The 15,994-nt window shown below is 42.3% G+C and overlaps 1 protein-coding gene across 5 annotated transcripts in view; it reads left to right on the top strand.

The window, feature by feature from the left end:
* MELK (maternal embryonic leucine zipper kinase) overlaps nucleotides 1–15,994 on the top strand; it is a 78,585-nt gene that overhangs the window by 13,179 nt on the left and 49,412 nt on the right. For 3 of the 5 annotated variants that reach the window (XM_037144532.2, XM_037144533.2, XM_037144534.2), the window contains exons 5-8: nucleotides 3,822–3,965; nucleotides 5,263–5,331; nucleotides 7,180–7,272; nucleotides 11,566–11,664. In XM_037144532.2, coding sequence (XP_037000427.2) covers nucleotides 3,822–3,965; nucleotides 5,263–5,331; nucleotides 7,180–7,272; nucleotides 11,566–11,664 — 405 coding nt within the window. The remainder of the gene's footprint in view (nucleotides 1–3,821; nucleotides 3,966–5,262; nucleotides 5,332–7,179; nucleotides 7,273–11,565; nucleotides 11,665–15,994) is intronic. The other 2 variants (XM_037144535.2, XM_037144536.2) reach the window with 2 other exon arrangements.

Below are 15,994 nucleotides of genomic sequence, written 5' to 3'. Positions count from 1 at the left end.
GTCGTCCCATTCTTTTTTCTCCTCTTTATCCCCCTCTGCCCAGTGCCCCTGTTCCCACCAGCATTCCTTCTCCCCTTAGTTCATGTCCATGGGTTGTGCATATAAGTTCTTTGGCTTCTACATTTCCCATGCCATTCTTAACCTCCCTCTGTCTGTTTTGGAACTACCATTTATGCTTCTTATTCCCTGTACCTTTTTCCCTATTCTTGTACCTCCTCCTTCCCACTGATAACCCTCCATGCGATCTTCATTTCTATGATTCTGTTCCTGGTCTAGTTGTTTGCTTAGTTTTGTTTTGTTTTTATTTTTTTAGGTTCAGTTGTTGATAATTATGAGTTTGTTGTCATTTTATTATTCATAGTTTTAATCTTTTTTTTTCTTAGATAAGCCCCTTTTACATTTCCGGTAATAAGGGCTTGATGATGATGAACTCCTTTAACTTGACCTTATCTGGGAAGCACTTTATCTGCCCTTCAATTTTAAATGATAGCTTTGCTTGATAGAGTAATCTTGGATGTAGGCCCTTGCTTTTTATGACTTTGAATACTTATTTCCAGCCCCTCTGGCCTATAGACTTTCTTTTGAGAAATCATCTGACAGTCTTATAGGAACTCCTTTGTAGGAAACTGTCTTCTTTTCTCTTGCTGCTTTTAAAATTCTCTTCTTTATTCTTGGCTAATGTAATTACGGTGTGTCTTGGTGTGGTCTTCTTTGGGTCCAACTTGTTTTGGACTCTGTGAGCTTCCTGGACTTATATGTCTATTTCCTTCACCAGATTGGGGAAGTTTTCTTTCATCATTTTTTCAAATAAGTTTTCTATTTCTTGCTCTTCTTCTTTTCCTCCTGTACCCCTTTGATTTGGATATTGAAACGTTTAAAGTTGTCCCAGAGGTTCTTAAGTCTCTCCTCGTTTTTTTTGAATTGTTTCTTCATTCTGTTCTCGTTGAATGTTTATTTCTTCCTTTTGTTCCGAATTGTTGATTTGAGTTTCTATTTCCTTCCCTGTGTATTTTTCTTTAAAAAAAAATTCTATTTATTTATTTTTTAGAGAGAGGGGACAAGAAGGAGAAAGAGTGGGAGAGAAACATCAATATGTGGTTGCCTCTCATGTGTCCCCTACTGGGGACCTGGCCTGCAGCCCAGGCATGTGCCGTGACGGGGAATCAAACTGGTGACACTTTGCTTCACAGGCCCATGCTCAATCCACTGAGCTATACCAGCCAGGCCCTGTGTATTTTTCTTTATTTCACTTTGTATGGCCTTCACTTTTTCCTTTATTTTGCAGCCATATTCAGTAATTTCTTTGAGCATCCTGATTACCTGTGTTTTGAATTCTGTATCTCATAGGTCAGCTGTCTCCTTATTGCTTAGTCCTTTTTCTGGAGTTTTGATCTGTTTAATTTGGGTGATATTTCTTTGTCTGCGTGCACCTGTTATGTTGTAAGGGGCAAAACCTTAGGTATTTGCCATGGCGGGGCAACCCATTCTGCTGTGTTGTGGTGCTGCATGTGGAGGAGGGGTCTGAGAAGGAGCAGTGCTGCTTTCCGGGCTCTTGCCCTGCTTTCTGTCACTTCCTCTGCTACCCGCAAGTGAATTGAGCTCTTTGTGGTGCTCCCCGGGTGCTGATTCCTGGGTGGGTGAGGTTGTGTACATTCTAGGACCCTGGAGGACCCTCAACAGACTCTCCTGTGAGACTGGCAGTTTCTCTCACTGCTACAAGCCCCACAGGTGTTTACAGCCAGAGGTTTTGAGGCTTTATTTCCCCGCAGTGGAACCCTGGGTTACGCAGTTTGTCTTGATCTCTAGTTGCTCCTCCCAGTTTATCTGCACATGAATGCGGGACCACTGGCTTCGCCAGCTGCCGCCTGGTCCACCTGGTTTGCCAGCTGCTGCTGCCTTGCCACACATGCTCTCTGTCTCCACCGCCTGTCTCTGCCCCTCCAGTCTGGATGAATTTTTCTTCTTTAACACATTGGTTGTCAGGCTTCCATACAGTTTGAATTTCTGGCAGTTCTGGCTGTGTTTTGCTTTAAATTGGTTGTTGTCCTTCTTTTGGTTGTGCGAGGAAGTGAAGCATATTTACCTATACCTACATTTTGGCTGGAGGCTACCTTTTTTCCCTATGTATATTTTACTTAGTTATTCATTTTTTATTTTTTTAAAGATTTTATTTATGTTTAGTGGGGGAGAGGGAGAAAGAAAGGTAGAGAAACACTGATGTGCAAGAGATGCCTCGATCAATTGGTTGCCTCTTGCATATCCACAACTGGGAAATAGGCCTGCAACCCAGGTATGTGCCCTGACTGGGAATTAAACCAGCGACTTTTTGGTTTGCAGGTCAGCTTTCAACCCACTGATTTACACCAGCCAGGGGCCCTGTGTATATTTTATACAAACATACATATGTGTCATTTATTGGTTTATGTCACATAAATGGTCCCATGCTATATTATTCTGTACCTTGTGCTTTTTTTCCCCCACTTAACATTTTAGCTTGCAGACCATTTATGTACACTTGTAGAGATTTTTAATGCTTTTGTTTCACTTTATTTTATATTTCTTTTGTAAAGTAGGCTTTTTAATGTCAATCTCATTGGATAGCGTTGAATACAATTGATTATTGAGCTATAATTTTTATAGGATAAAATGCACACAGGTGCACAGTTTGAAAAGGTACACATCCGTGTTCTTTCCACCCCAGTCAAGGGAGAAAACATTTTCATCACCCCAGGAAGTTTGATTCTGACTCTTCGATGTTAATCCCTGCTGTCCCACCTGCCTACTGCCCTTCTCAGCAACCACCCATCTGATTTCTGTCCTTGTAGGTTAGTTTTACCTGTTCTGGAACCTGATATACATAGAATCACACAGTCCATACTCACGTGTTTGGCTTCTTGTGTTCAGCAGAATGCTTTTTGTAAATCACCATCAATATATATGGTGTAAACAAAAAGTTTTACACCTTGCTTTTACACCTTGCTTTTTTCCTCTTAATACGGGAGATTGTTTTATATCAGTTCATGAAGAGCTTCCTATTTATGGCCACATGGAATTCCATTTTATACAAGTGCCATCATTTATATAGTGCCAACATATTTGGGTTGTTTCCAGTCTTTTGTTGTTACAAACAGTGCCACTTCGGTGAGTGATCTTGAATGTGTGTTGTTTTTGTTATGAGAGTATATCTTCAGGAGCAATTTCTAAATGTGAAACTAGGAGGTCAAAGGCTGTATACCATAGTACTATAATTTTAATTGATACTGCTAAAATAAAGTAAGGTCTTGAATGGAAAGCCCAGTTTACAGAAAAACGAAGCTGCCCTGGAGAAGAAGGGATGGAAAGCCTAAAGCTCTGTGCCCTGGTATCTGTTCTCTGCAACCTCAGAGGGGCCCCCGTGGAACTGGGCTTCTCATACAGACTTAAAGTCACTGGTCTTTGGGATGCAGAAGCAATAATTGCTGCTGAGTTTTTCGTTTCAGGTAACCACACTAAATACGAGTGCCTTAAGATGAAAATGGGTTTTACTTGTTAGCCATAAAAGTATTAAACTCAGAAAGAACTTAAAAATCACAGTAGTAGTTAGTTCTACTTCTACTTACTGGTAATAAAACTGCTTGAGACCAAGGGCTATTGTTCTTTCCTGGAATAACGCTTGATTTGTTTGATCTTGAGAGTGTATTTTTCAATGAGCTGCACTCAGTTCCCTTGCTTATATGTTTAATTAATTTCTCTGAGTGCTGTATGATTTTTTTATTTTAAATTCCTTTGAGGCGAGTTTTGCAAGTAGTAACACTATCTGTCTGACTCTGTTGCTGTTGAAGTATTGCCCTGGAGGAGAGCTGTTCGACTACATAATTTCCCAGGACCGCCTGTCGGAGGAGGAGACCCGGGTCGTCTTCCGTCAGATCGTCTCTGCAGTGGCTTATGTGCACAGCCAGGGCTATGCTCACAGGGACCTCAAACCAGTAAGTGACCGAGTTATAGTCAACTGAGAGTTCAACATCAATTACTTGTTATTCCTAGGTTCTTTCTGTTTAGAATCCATCTTCTTTTAAATTTTTGATTTTAGAGAAAGGAGAAAGAGAGGGAGAGGCACATGTTTTGGCTGCCTTCTGTGTGTGCTCATAACCGAACCTGTAACCCAGGTGTGTGCTCTAATTGTGAATCGAACCTGCGACCTTTTGGTTTGTGGGCTGACTCTCAAGCAACTGAGCCACACTGGCTGGGCTAGAATCTATCTTTGCTATTTTTTTCCTCCGCTATAGTATATCACTCCCCACCTCCTTTTGACTTCTAGTAAGCTCTTTTCAATGAACTTATTGACATTATATTTATCTAGCCAGTCGGGTGTGACATTATAAATGTCTTTGTAATCAGCTGTGGAGTATAAACCTTAGGATTTTATCTCTAGGAAAAAAGAGTTTTAAGTATTTTTCATCCAGTACTCTTCCTAACTGTGCTGTTCTTTAATTTTAATTCCATTATACCTCAGAAAGGAACAGTTCAGTGCATGGACAGACTGTACTTTTCTTTCTTTTTTAAAAAATATTTTATTTATTTATTTTCAGAGAGAGGGAAAGGGAAGGAAGAGAGAGTGGGAGAGAAACGTGGATGTGAGAGAAACATCAATCGGTTGCCTTTCACAAGCCCCCAGTTGGGTACCTGGCCTGCAACCCAGGCATGTGCCCTGACTGGGAATCGAATCAGTGACCTTTCAGTTCATAGGCCAGCACTCAACCCACTGAGCCACACCAGCCAGGGTGACTGACTATACTTTTCAAGGACAGAATAAAAATGTGAATACACTTTTAAGTCTGCAGACTCCAATTAATGTGGATGCTGGTGAACCTGGATTTTAAGGTCGCTTAGTACCAGGGTCAGGAACCTAGAAGTGGTCCAGCAGTTTACGGCAGTGTCACTGTCATTTTCCTTCTGTTTGTACTCAGCCCTTTGGTTGGAGCTCATCTTTGCGTTTCAGTTTGCCTTTAGCACACACTGTTTGCTCGTGGGTGAACCTCAGAGCACCAGGAAGAAAATCGCCTGCCAATGTGTCTGGGGGGAAAGCGGGATGTAGTTATCAACGTTTCTCCCCTCTCCCTTTATATACTTCTTGTCCTTTCATTATTTTTTAAGGTGATTTTCACTCCGTGGTACTCAGGTTTCTAAATATAAAAACCGTAAATCGTTTTTAGAAATGGCTACAGGTGGAATGTGTTATAAGGAAGTCACTATTTAGTTATGAAAATGTCTTCATTTTTTTAGGAAAATTTGTTGTTTGATGAATATCATAAAGTAAAGCTGATTGACTTTGGTCTCTGTGGGAAACCCAAGGTAAGTGCAGAAATAAAAATGTAACTGTTTCCTTTGTAAATGTACACTAGGGTGTGGTATTTTGCCCTGACTTCCGCTGAGGGTTTCTTGTATGTGCCCTGAGCAGGGATCAAACCCTCAACCTTGGTGTATCGGGACAAGGCTCCAGCTGACTGAGCTACCCAGCCAGAGTGTTCACTAAGTGTTTATTGAGCATCTGGTTGCATCTGTTGAGAAGAATGTTACATTTCATCCCTTTTATAAGCTCTCTAAATGACTAATATGTAGCCAAAATAGAGCACCACTGCTCTAGGTCCAGACCCGGTCCTGCCGAAGGTCCCGCGGGTGTGACGTGGGAGAGTCTGCAGTGCTGGGCTGACAGGAAGCCGTCGCAGTGTGAACGCTGAGTTGATCATGTGTTTGCAGTTTGACTGCGCTGCCACTAGATGATGCCTTTGTTCGTATGAGTTTGGGGGATTTAGTGGAAATCCATTCTTTGTTATCCAAATGGTTACATAACTAACAATTAGTTACATTTTGAGAGATGTCCCCCTTTCCTTATAAAAGTAGGGAAAAGTTCATATGTGCTTTTAAATTTATCCTGTTACATATTTCCTTGATTTCCATGGTGGAGACTGGCGTTTTCCAGCATACCTTCTCTTTGAGGTGACTTTGAACTTTCCACCTCTGCTGTCTGCAGTAGAGCCCCTGGATGGTTGCCTGTTGGAGGCTTCCTCCTGAGCTCTGCACCGACAGTACTCAGAGTCTCTAAAGTGAGCTGTTTGTACTCATTAAGAATGTTGAGGCTGCAGGCCTTGCAGTCCCATAATTATTTCCTGCCCCGATCAGAATTACCTAGGCACGCAGGGAATCAGATTTTGCCCTTTTGGCTGAATGTCTGATTCTTCTTGATTTTTCTCTCTTTCCCTTGGTTCTTCAGATATTGTCAGTGGAGCTTTGTGTCTGGGTACCCACATGGTAGAAGGCGTTTATTTCATTGGCTGGTTTGTAAAGATAAAACGTACTTTGAGCCGATGTACTGGTTTAAGCCATATTCTCCACAGGAAGCAGTGGACAATGTGACAGCCTCCGTTACCTTTTGCTTGTGGCTGACACAGATTGATACACGCAGACGCCATCTAAAAAGCCACCGGGCGTGGCTGGGAGAGGAGAGCCTCAGCCCTCTGCCAGAGGGGCTCACTTCTGGGCGTGTCGTTGCAGTTGTGAATGAAGCCTCACAATTTCACAAGTCATTTGGCAGTTGTAGAACTCTGCACTACAGGTGTTGGGCAGTAGTACCATTTTCACTGTGTCTTAATATTTCTGCTGGGGAGCAGAGGAGGTTGAGCAGATTCCTCATTTTAGTGGATCTGGAAGCTCAGGTTGTGTTTGGTGTTCACCTAGACTAGAAATCAGACTCCCAAGGTGTTGTTCTGAGTAGCCTATTGCTTTCTTCCCTGTAGGGAAAAAGAAAGCTCTTCTGTATTTACAGGAATAGTTTGGTATTGCAGATAGGATCCATAAGGAAATCATCTTTTTTTCCTTGAGTACTTGGGAGTGGGAAGACAAAGGTGCTTGGAAGTATGCTAAGCTGATTATTATGCAAATGATGTGTAGGGAAGTACGAACCCCATTTGACTGAGCCCAGGGAAAAGGATTTTGTTCCGAGCCAGGTTGTAGTGCTGTTGGAAATCCAGAGGAGAGAAACCACATGTGCATGCATGCATGGAGGCGGAGAGTATTGGGTTGGCCCCAGAAGTCTTTTATTATTTGGGGTAATTCTTCTTCTAGCTTCTCTTTGCTCATGCTGAAAGGTTTAATTCTCTTAAGGGCTGTAATGAATGTGTTTCATTTTTATTTTATTGACAGGGTAACAAGGATTACCATCTACAGACATGCTGTGGGAGTCTTGCTTATGCAGCGCCCGAATTAATACAAGGCAAATCATATCTGGGATCAGAGGTAATTATTTATTGGTTAATTCAGTATATAATCAATATACATTTATTGGTTACCTGTAGCAAGGCAGGCACTGTGCATTGGGGATATAATGATGTGGTAAGAAGTAATCTTGTTAATTAAAGAGTTCAGGCTATTCAGAGAGTGAGATATAAAAAGTAATAAATGAACAACTGTAATAAATATAAAAATGCATAATATACCTGCAAAGCAGGGATATATCTCTGCGATCCTTGTTGTGGATGCTTTTGTGTTAAACAGTGTCATATTTAAGGCGGTTTAGTCCAGCCAGGTAGAGCACAAGGCCATCAGTTTTCAGAGATGCTGGTTAGCACGGAAAGAAATCTGTACTTTGTCCATAGCCAGCTACTCTAGGCCAGGTGTCCTGTGTAGGAGGCCCAGGCTCAGAAGGCCTGGTCATTGCCTGCTTTACCACTGGCTGCTACAAGTAATCTAGCCCCTTCCATTTTTCTGGAGACTAATTTTACGGACAATAATATCGTAAGGAAGGTTTGGCCATCAAAAGCTCAGTAAATGCTGGCTAGGATGGACAGTTTTCTTAGGTTCATGACATTTCCACATCTTTGATATGTTCTTGTACACAGTGAGCCTTTGGGAGGGGACCGTCACAGCGGCTGGTCTCAATTTTATTTGCCCACAGAATGCACTTTTTATATAAAGAGTATCTTTTGGAGCTAGTGTTATGTGGGAGAAACTTTGAGATATGCCAGTTTACTTAATTTGTAACAGTAAGATGGTAACTAACTTGTTTTTGGTGACTTTTTGTTTGGATATAAACTCAAACTTAAAGAATAGTTGCCAGTATGGAAGAGAAACTTTTGTATATATTTAGTCAATTTCACAATTGTTTACATCTTTCCCTATTTGCCTTATTATCTTTCCATGTTTATACATATGGATGCTGCTTTTTGAACCGAGAGTGAGTTGGAGACATACCCCTTTATCATTAAATACTATGTATATGTTTTCCTATAAGCAAGGACCTTCTCTTTTATAATGATACTTTAGCTATCAACATCAGGGAATTTAACATTTGATACAATTTATTTAATCCACAATTCATATTCCAGTGGTATCAATTGTACCAACAATGTTTTTTATAGCTATGTTTTCCCTCTAGTCCTGGATTCAGTTTGGTCTCATACATTGTATTTAGTTGTCTTGTTTCTTAGATCTTCTTTAATGTGGAAGAGTTCTTAGGCTTTCCCTTTTTTCTTCATAAAAAAAAATTAATTGACTCCATGTCTTGGTAGTGTGGCCTAATGTGGTTGGTGTCCTGTAGGGTCCAGTGGCACAGCCTCCTGTATCACTCAAGCTGGGTACTTGAGGTGTGCCCTTCATGTGGACTGAATACACCCTCCTCTTGTAGTTGGGCCTTGGTTGCTGTTAGCAGATCAATGGGAGGGATTTCCCCAGGCCAGTCAGCTGCAAGGACTGGCTGTGACCACTGACCACCAACCTCCACCCTTTGTGGAGGATCAGCTGTGCCGGGGTAGGGTGGTGGTACTTTGACATGGTCTGTACCTGTCCACTGGGTGCGCAGGCTCTGGGGTTTTTCAGGTGGTGCAGGCCAAGGTCAGCCCCCACCTGTGTTGTGCCCCAGTTCCACCCTACGTGAGGTATAAAGCAACTTGAGATGGCTGCTACTTGTGCTGGGCTTCAAGGTTTCCAGGCAAAGCGAAGCTGTGAATCTAGGCTGGCTGCTGCTAGTGCCAGACCTGGGGCCACTTAGCGAGAGGTACAGAGCCTCAGTGCTCGCTGAGGCTGGCTGTTGCATATTTGAGAGGATTTAGGAAGTTGTGAAGCATGAGCCAAGACCAGTCATTCGTATGAAAAAGCACCTTGGGTGGGCTGGTCAGCTGGGTGGGGCAGGGTCTCAGGATTTTCAGGGCAGGGTGTTGGCAGGATTGATGGAGTCTCAGATAAGGCACCAGCCTGCTGGCTCTGTGGCTCTCTGTGGGTGGGTTCAGAAAAGGGACAATGGCTTCGCCCTGGGAGAAAGCTTTCCCCTAATTCTCGCCTTGGTGCCTGACATTTCATTCAGTTCTTCCCTCTGTGTTACTGGTGCCTTTTAAGCTGCTACCCTGCAGCTTGAGGGAGCTCAGAGGGAGTGAGTCTGGGTAAGTCTGTGTGTGGATTCTTTAAGAGGAACTGCTTGGAGCTCCAGAAGTTTCTTCCACTGACTCAATCTCCACTGGTTTTTGTAGCCAGAATTTATGAGGACTTACCCTCCTGGCACTGGAACCCTGGGTTGGAGGGCCTGGTGTGGGGCTGGGACTCCTCACTCCTGAAATATCCCTCCCAAAATTTTATCCACCACACGTGGATGTGGGACCAGCCTTTTCTGCGTTTCTCATTCTCCTGCCAGTCTGGATGGATGTGGTTTCTTTAATTCTGTAGTTGTCAGTTTCCATTCATCTTGATTTCTCTTATGGTTCTGAGTCATGGTTGTTCTTTAATTTAGTTGTAATTTTGATGTGGTTGTGCGAGGGGGTGAGCGGTGTTTACCTGTGCTGCCATGTTGACCAGAAATCCTCCCCATAACATAAAATCTTAACCATTTTTAAGTCTACAGTTCATTAATGTTAGGAACATTCACGTTGTTGTGCAACCAATCTCCAGAGCTCTCATCTTAGAAAAGTTTTCATCTTGCAGAACTGAAACTATATACATTAAATGGTTAATCTTCATTTCTCCCTTTCCCCTACCCTCAGCATCCACTCTTCTGCTTTCTTTCTCTGTGAATTTGAGTAGTCTCGCTGTCATATATAATAGCGTCATACAATATTTGTCTTTTTGTGACTGGCTTATTTCACTTAGCAGAATATCCTCAAGGTTCATCCATGCTGTAGCATGTGACAGGGTTTCCTTCCTTTTTAAGGTTGAATAATATGCCATTGTATGCATGTGTCACGTATTGTTTATCATTCCTTCTGCGGATGGAGCTGGGATTGCTTCCACTGTTTGGTTTTTTATTGTGAATAGTGCTGGTAGAAACAAATCTCTTTGAGACCTTGCTTTCACTTACTTTGGATCAATACCCCAAAGCAGAATGGCTGGGTTGTATTTTAAAGCGATCGTTTAATTGTTTGAGGGACTGCCACACTAATTTTCGTACTGGCAGCAAACAGTTTACGTTCCCACAACAGTGCCCAAGGATTCCACATGCTCAATGCTTCTTACATTTTATTTAAGCCCCCCACCCCCAAATCCTTTGAATGAATACTGTTACTCCATTTCATCATATAAAGAAAAGGAAGAACTTGGGACATAGAAATGAAAATGCGTTCACCGGGTCCCAGCTGGCAGCTCTGGGTCAGTCTGGACCTGAGTGAGGCTCTACTGCGTACCCGTGTCCCGCCCTGTCTTCTGGAAGGAGCGGGAATCACAGGCCCAGCACTCACAAGGTTCCTCAGGGACCCAGATAAGGCTCTCCTGGTTTGAATGCACCTGAGATTTTCCTGTAGTATCTTTAAATTGTTTTCTTGTCTGTTTTAGTTTCACTTTCTATCCTTTTCTTTTGTAAAAAAATGCCCTTCTTACCTCTTAAATTTTGGGTAAGGCTCAAAAGAGAGTGAGAGCTGTGACTTCTCAGCGAACAGTGGCATCATTATTGACAAAGACCAGACACTGCTTGTCTAAGTAGTTAGCGCGCAGGACTCCTGGGGCACACAGATATCTTCCATAAAGGTTAAGCTCCTTTGTGGGATTTTGAGATTTGCAGGGCTGTTTGTGCTGGCAGGCTCGTTTCTAGCCTCTGTATTTGAAACGTCAGTTGTTGAACTTTATTAGGGTTTCTCTACATAGAGAGGACTTTACAGTGCAGCTTATCACATTTGCAGATTATCAGTAGCAAATTTTAAGACTTGTTTTGACATCCACATGGGTATTTACATAACCCTCCTAGGTAATAAACCTCAGCAGCACTGTAGAATTATCTTTCAGAATCAGAGACCTGGCCTCACCTCCTTTCTTATTGTGCCCAGTCCAGCCCAACCAACTGGAAGTTATTTTCGATAAAGTGTTAGAGTCCAGCATTAGAGGAGAGTGAGCTGAACTGGACATCAGGTGACCTGCCTGGGTGGCCTAGGTGACTTTGGAGAAGCCTTCCTTTCTGGGCTTCAGGTTCCCTGCCTGTAAGAATGAGCAGGTTTAATTGGATGGCCCCGGAGATCTTTTCTAGATCTGTGAAGATTCTGTGAGTCTAGTATGTGTACTGCCATTCTCAAATATGTCCTAAAGTTTGGGGGATTATTATTTTTTTCTCCCTCTCAGGCAGATGTTTGGAGCATGGGCATTCTCTTATATGTGCTTATGTGTGGCTTCCTACCATTTGATGACGATAATGTCATGGTTTTGTACAAGAAGATCACGGTGAGTACTCCAAGCATTAATTTCAATATAAAAGTTTTCTATACTGCGCACTAAATGCTTGTGTTTATAAAAATACAAAAACAGGCAGAAGTAATCTATGCTGTTAAAAGTCAGGATAGTGGTTACTCTCTGGAGGTGGGGAGGGACTGGTGGAGGGGCATGTGTTCTGTTTCTTGATCTGGGTGCTGGCTACACTTGTGTACTCAGTTTTTGAAACTTACCAAGTTGTGCCCTTAGGAGATGAGTACTTGTCTATGTGTATGTTATATTTCTCTAATAAAAAGCTTAAGAGAAGCAAACGAATGGGGAAGTAAACATGTAAGGTGATTCTCATTTTGTATCCTGAAATGATACTTTAGTCAGTTGTGGTAAATCACATTTTCCTATGGTAAAATATTTCCTAAGGTAAAATAATAACTTTCTTTTTGAGGGTAAAATTTGGCTTTAAGGTATAATAAAACTGCTATAAGCTTTGTTAAAATCCTGTATGTCACAGTGACAGAAAGTGGATTTGTGGTTGCGGGCTGGGGGTGGGCGGCAGCGGGAGCGACTGCTTGTGGGTACGGGATTTCCGTGTGTGGTGATGAAAACATTCTGGAATGAGACAGCGATGACGGTTGCCTAGTTTTGTGAATGTACTAAAAACACTGACTTGTGTACGTTAAAAGGGTGAACTTTATGTTGCGTGAATTATATTAATTGAAAAAACACAAAGTCATACAGAGCAAGGAAAAGAGTAAAATTCTTTTAAAAAAGTTAATATTCAAAGCAAGCTAGCAGTAGAAGATAGGCAAAGATGAAGCAAGAGCGCCATATTGTGTCTGCAGCAAACGGGGTTCTGACCAGCAGGGCAGCTTCTCTGAGTGCGGCTTGAATTCAGTTCTGTTCAGCGAGTGTCTCCTAAAGGTCTTCTTTGTGTGAGATACTGAAAGGCATGAACAAAGATCTCTGAAAACCGATCTTTGTCCACCAGGGCCTGCTTTCTTGTTGAAGACAGGTCTGAGGCTATCTGTTTCAAAAGGGCAAAGGGCTAGGATGCCATATTATAACAGAGGTGTAAATGAAGTTCTTACAGGAGCCAGCATGGGGTTTAGGAGGAAGTGAGGTTTGAGCAGGCTGTAAAAGAAGGGTAGAAGTGCTTCAGAAAGGGATGTGGGAGAGAGTATGCCTGGTAGACTGTGTGAGCAGAGGCGTAAGATGGGAGAAGCATGAGGAGAAATGCTAAGACGTTTTCTATGACTGGACCATTGGGTCTATAACACGCTTTACGTAGGGAGACTACCTAAACCAATTCTCACTTCTGGAAAGTTGCACAGAGTTGCAAGTGGTAGTTTCCAGTGGCCCATTGCCTGCCTCATAGAAGTCTAAGAGCACTATGTTCAATCTTCAGTTTTTAACATTTATTTGGCTTAGTAGCTTTTCCTGTATCTCACCTTGGGAATTGCATTGAGAAATTTTGCCTAATATTCATGTAACCACCATCATAGTCAGAAGTGTTAACCAAAAAATAAAAGGCTAAAGTGAAAGGTAACAAGCATTATTTGAGGTCACAAAAGAATAGCTATTTGGGAAGCACTGATTCAAGCAGAAACCCCAATGGTGTTCGGATTAGGAGACCAAGGCGGGGGGATTCCTTAGAAAGGGAAGGGGTATTGCATCAATAGAAGGAAGGCATTTCTATTGGTGCAGATAAGCTAACACGGTGACACTGATTCAAAACAGTGCTTTTAATTCCAAGTTGGGGACTTCCACCAAGATGGAGGCATAGGTGGATATGCCATGCCTTCTCACACAACCAAGTTTAGAGACAACTATATATTAGCAATAGAAAACACAGCCAGAACACAGAAAATTGAACTTTTCGGAAGTCTGTTAACAACAAATTCTTCAGCCTTACCGGTAAGAGGCGAAACCAGCAGCTGGTGGAGCGGGGTTGGACAGGAAAACTCGGTCAGACGGACTCAGGTACGCGGAATCCAGGCGCAGGGTTGGACCTAGTGAGCCACCGAGCGAGCTACCAAGAGAGCGACCGCAGGGGAAACAGCGAGGGATCAGGGCTGTGGGTTGACTGTGGTCGCGCATTTGTGCGCAGATAGACAAGCGAGGGAGTGGGCGGTTGGACCGGAACCCAGCGGGTCCCCCGCAGCAAGCGGCAGGGAGGGCACCACCATTTCCCCGCTCTGACCACGCCCCCACATACAGCGTCACAACCCAGCGACCTGGGAGTCCAAGGCGCCACTCCTCACACTTAAAGGGCAAGAACAGACCAAAAATGGCGCAAGATCTCAAAGCCCCAGAGGCCTATAAATCTAAGCGAGGAAGAAATAGCAAAACTCTCAGACGCACAGTTTAAAACACTGGTGATCAGGATCCTCACAGAACTGGTTGATTATAGCCACAAATTAGACAAATATATGAAGGCGAAACTAATTGAAATGAATGGAATTGCACAGGACACCAACAGCAATGAAAAGGAAACTGGGACTCAAATCAATGGAGTGGACCAGAAGAAAGCAAATAATGGCCAAATAGAAAAGAGTCAAGAAGCAAGAATTCAAAGAAATGAGGAGAGTCTTAGGAATCTCCAGGACATCTTTAAACATTCCAACATCCGAATTATAGGGGTACCAGAAGGGGGAAAGGCACAGCCACCAGTGGAAAACTTATTTGAACAAATAATAAAGGAGAATTTCCCCAATCTGGCAAAGGAAATAGACTTCCAGGAAATCCAGGAAGCTCAGAGAGTCCCAAAGAAGTTGGACCCAAGAAGAAACACACCAAGGCACATCATCATTACATTAGCCAAAATTAAAATGAAGGAGAGAATCCTAGAAGCAGCAAGAGCTAAGGGGACAGTCACCTACAAAGGAGTCCCCATCAGACTGTCAGCAGATTTCTCAAAAGAGACCTTCTAGGCAAGAAGGGGCTGGAAAGAGGTATTCCAAGTCATGAAATCTAAAGACCTACAACCAAGATTGCTCTATCCTTTGAGATTGCTCAAAACTTTCATTTAGAATGGAAGGACAGATAAAGTGCTTCTCGGATAAGATCAAATTCAAGGAGTTCATCATCACCACGCCCTTATTATATGAAATGTTAAAGGGACTTATCTAAGAAAAAGAAGTTAAAGAAACATGAACAGTGAAAGGACAACAAACTCACAGTTATTAACAACCACACCTAAAACAAAAGCAAACTAAAAGGACAGCTAGATCAGGAGTGGAAACATAGAAATGAAGATCTGAAGGAGGGTTAGCAACAGGGGAGTGGGAGGAGGAGAAGCGGGGAGAAGGTACAGAAAATAAGTAGCATAGACAGTAGATAGAAAATAGATGGGGGGGGCAAGAATAGCATGGGAAATATAGAATCTAAAGGACTTGAGACACATGGTCATAAACTAAAGGGGGAGTAATGGTGGGGCTGGGGGGTAGGGTGGAGGGGAATGAAGGGGGGGAATAGAACAACTGTAACAGCATAATCAATAAAAAAAATTAAAAAAAATAATTCTAAGTTGGTAGTCGTTAGTCCAGTTGTCATATTTCGTGTTATACTTGCAAATGTAACTAATATGATTTGCTCATGGATGGGATGAGGGGAGTAACCTGAGCAACTAGAAATTTGGAGCTGCTACCTACTGAGATGGAAAAGACTCCTGGGAGAGCAGGGACGATCTGGAATTCAGTTTTGGACATAAAGAATGTGCCCATTTCATCTAATTTTTCAAATTTGTGAGCATGAGGTTATTTATCTACCTGGTGACAAAGTGTGTATCAGATTTTTATGTATTTTTCAGATTAGTGAATGTATACGTATGTAAGGGATTGTATATTTTACCGCTTTATGCCACCCCCTTCCCAGTCCTTTCATAGAGATGGTAGCATATGACAAACACTGTTCTGCATCTTGTTTTATCGCCTCAACAGTATGTCTTGGAGGTCATGCCATTTCGTACACAGTAGAACCTTCTTTCTTTCTGATGACTGCATAGAATTGCAGTGTGTACACATATTTTACTTTAAGTGATCCGAGGTTATTGGACATTTAAGTAATTTTCAGGTTGGCATTTTGTACATTGTGAATACATCTGTAAGAAAATTCCTAGAGAAGAATTACTGGGTCAAAGGGTACGTGAATTGGTAATTTTGGTATTGTCAGATTGCTTTCCAGGGAAGTTCCATCAGCTTATAAAACTACTAGCAATAGCATGAAAATACCTATTTTTCTATACCCCATCAGTACAGTGTATCACTTTTTTTGATTTTTATGAGTAAGATTTTTTTTTTGCTATGCAGGAATTTTTAATTTTTATTTATCACAGTTATCAATCTCA

This window comes from Artibeus jamaicensis, unplaced genomic scaffold (assembly GCF_021234435.1).
Source record: "Artibeus jamaicensis isolate MK-2021 breed Jamaican fruit bat unplaced genomic scaffold, CSHL_Jam_final scaffold_1964, whole genome shotgun sequence".
Lineage (NCBI taxonomy): Eukaryota > Metazoa > Chordata > Mammalia > Chiroptera > Phyllostomidae > Artibeus > Artibeus jamaicensis.
The sequence above is the reverse complement of the archived record's forward strand: the minus strand, read 5'-3'. Positions and strand labels throughout refer to the sequence as shown.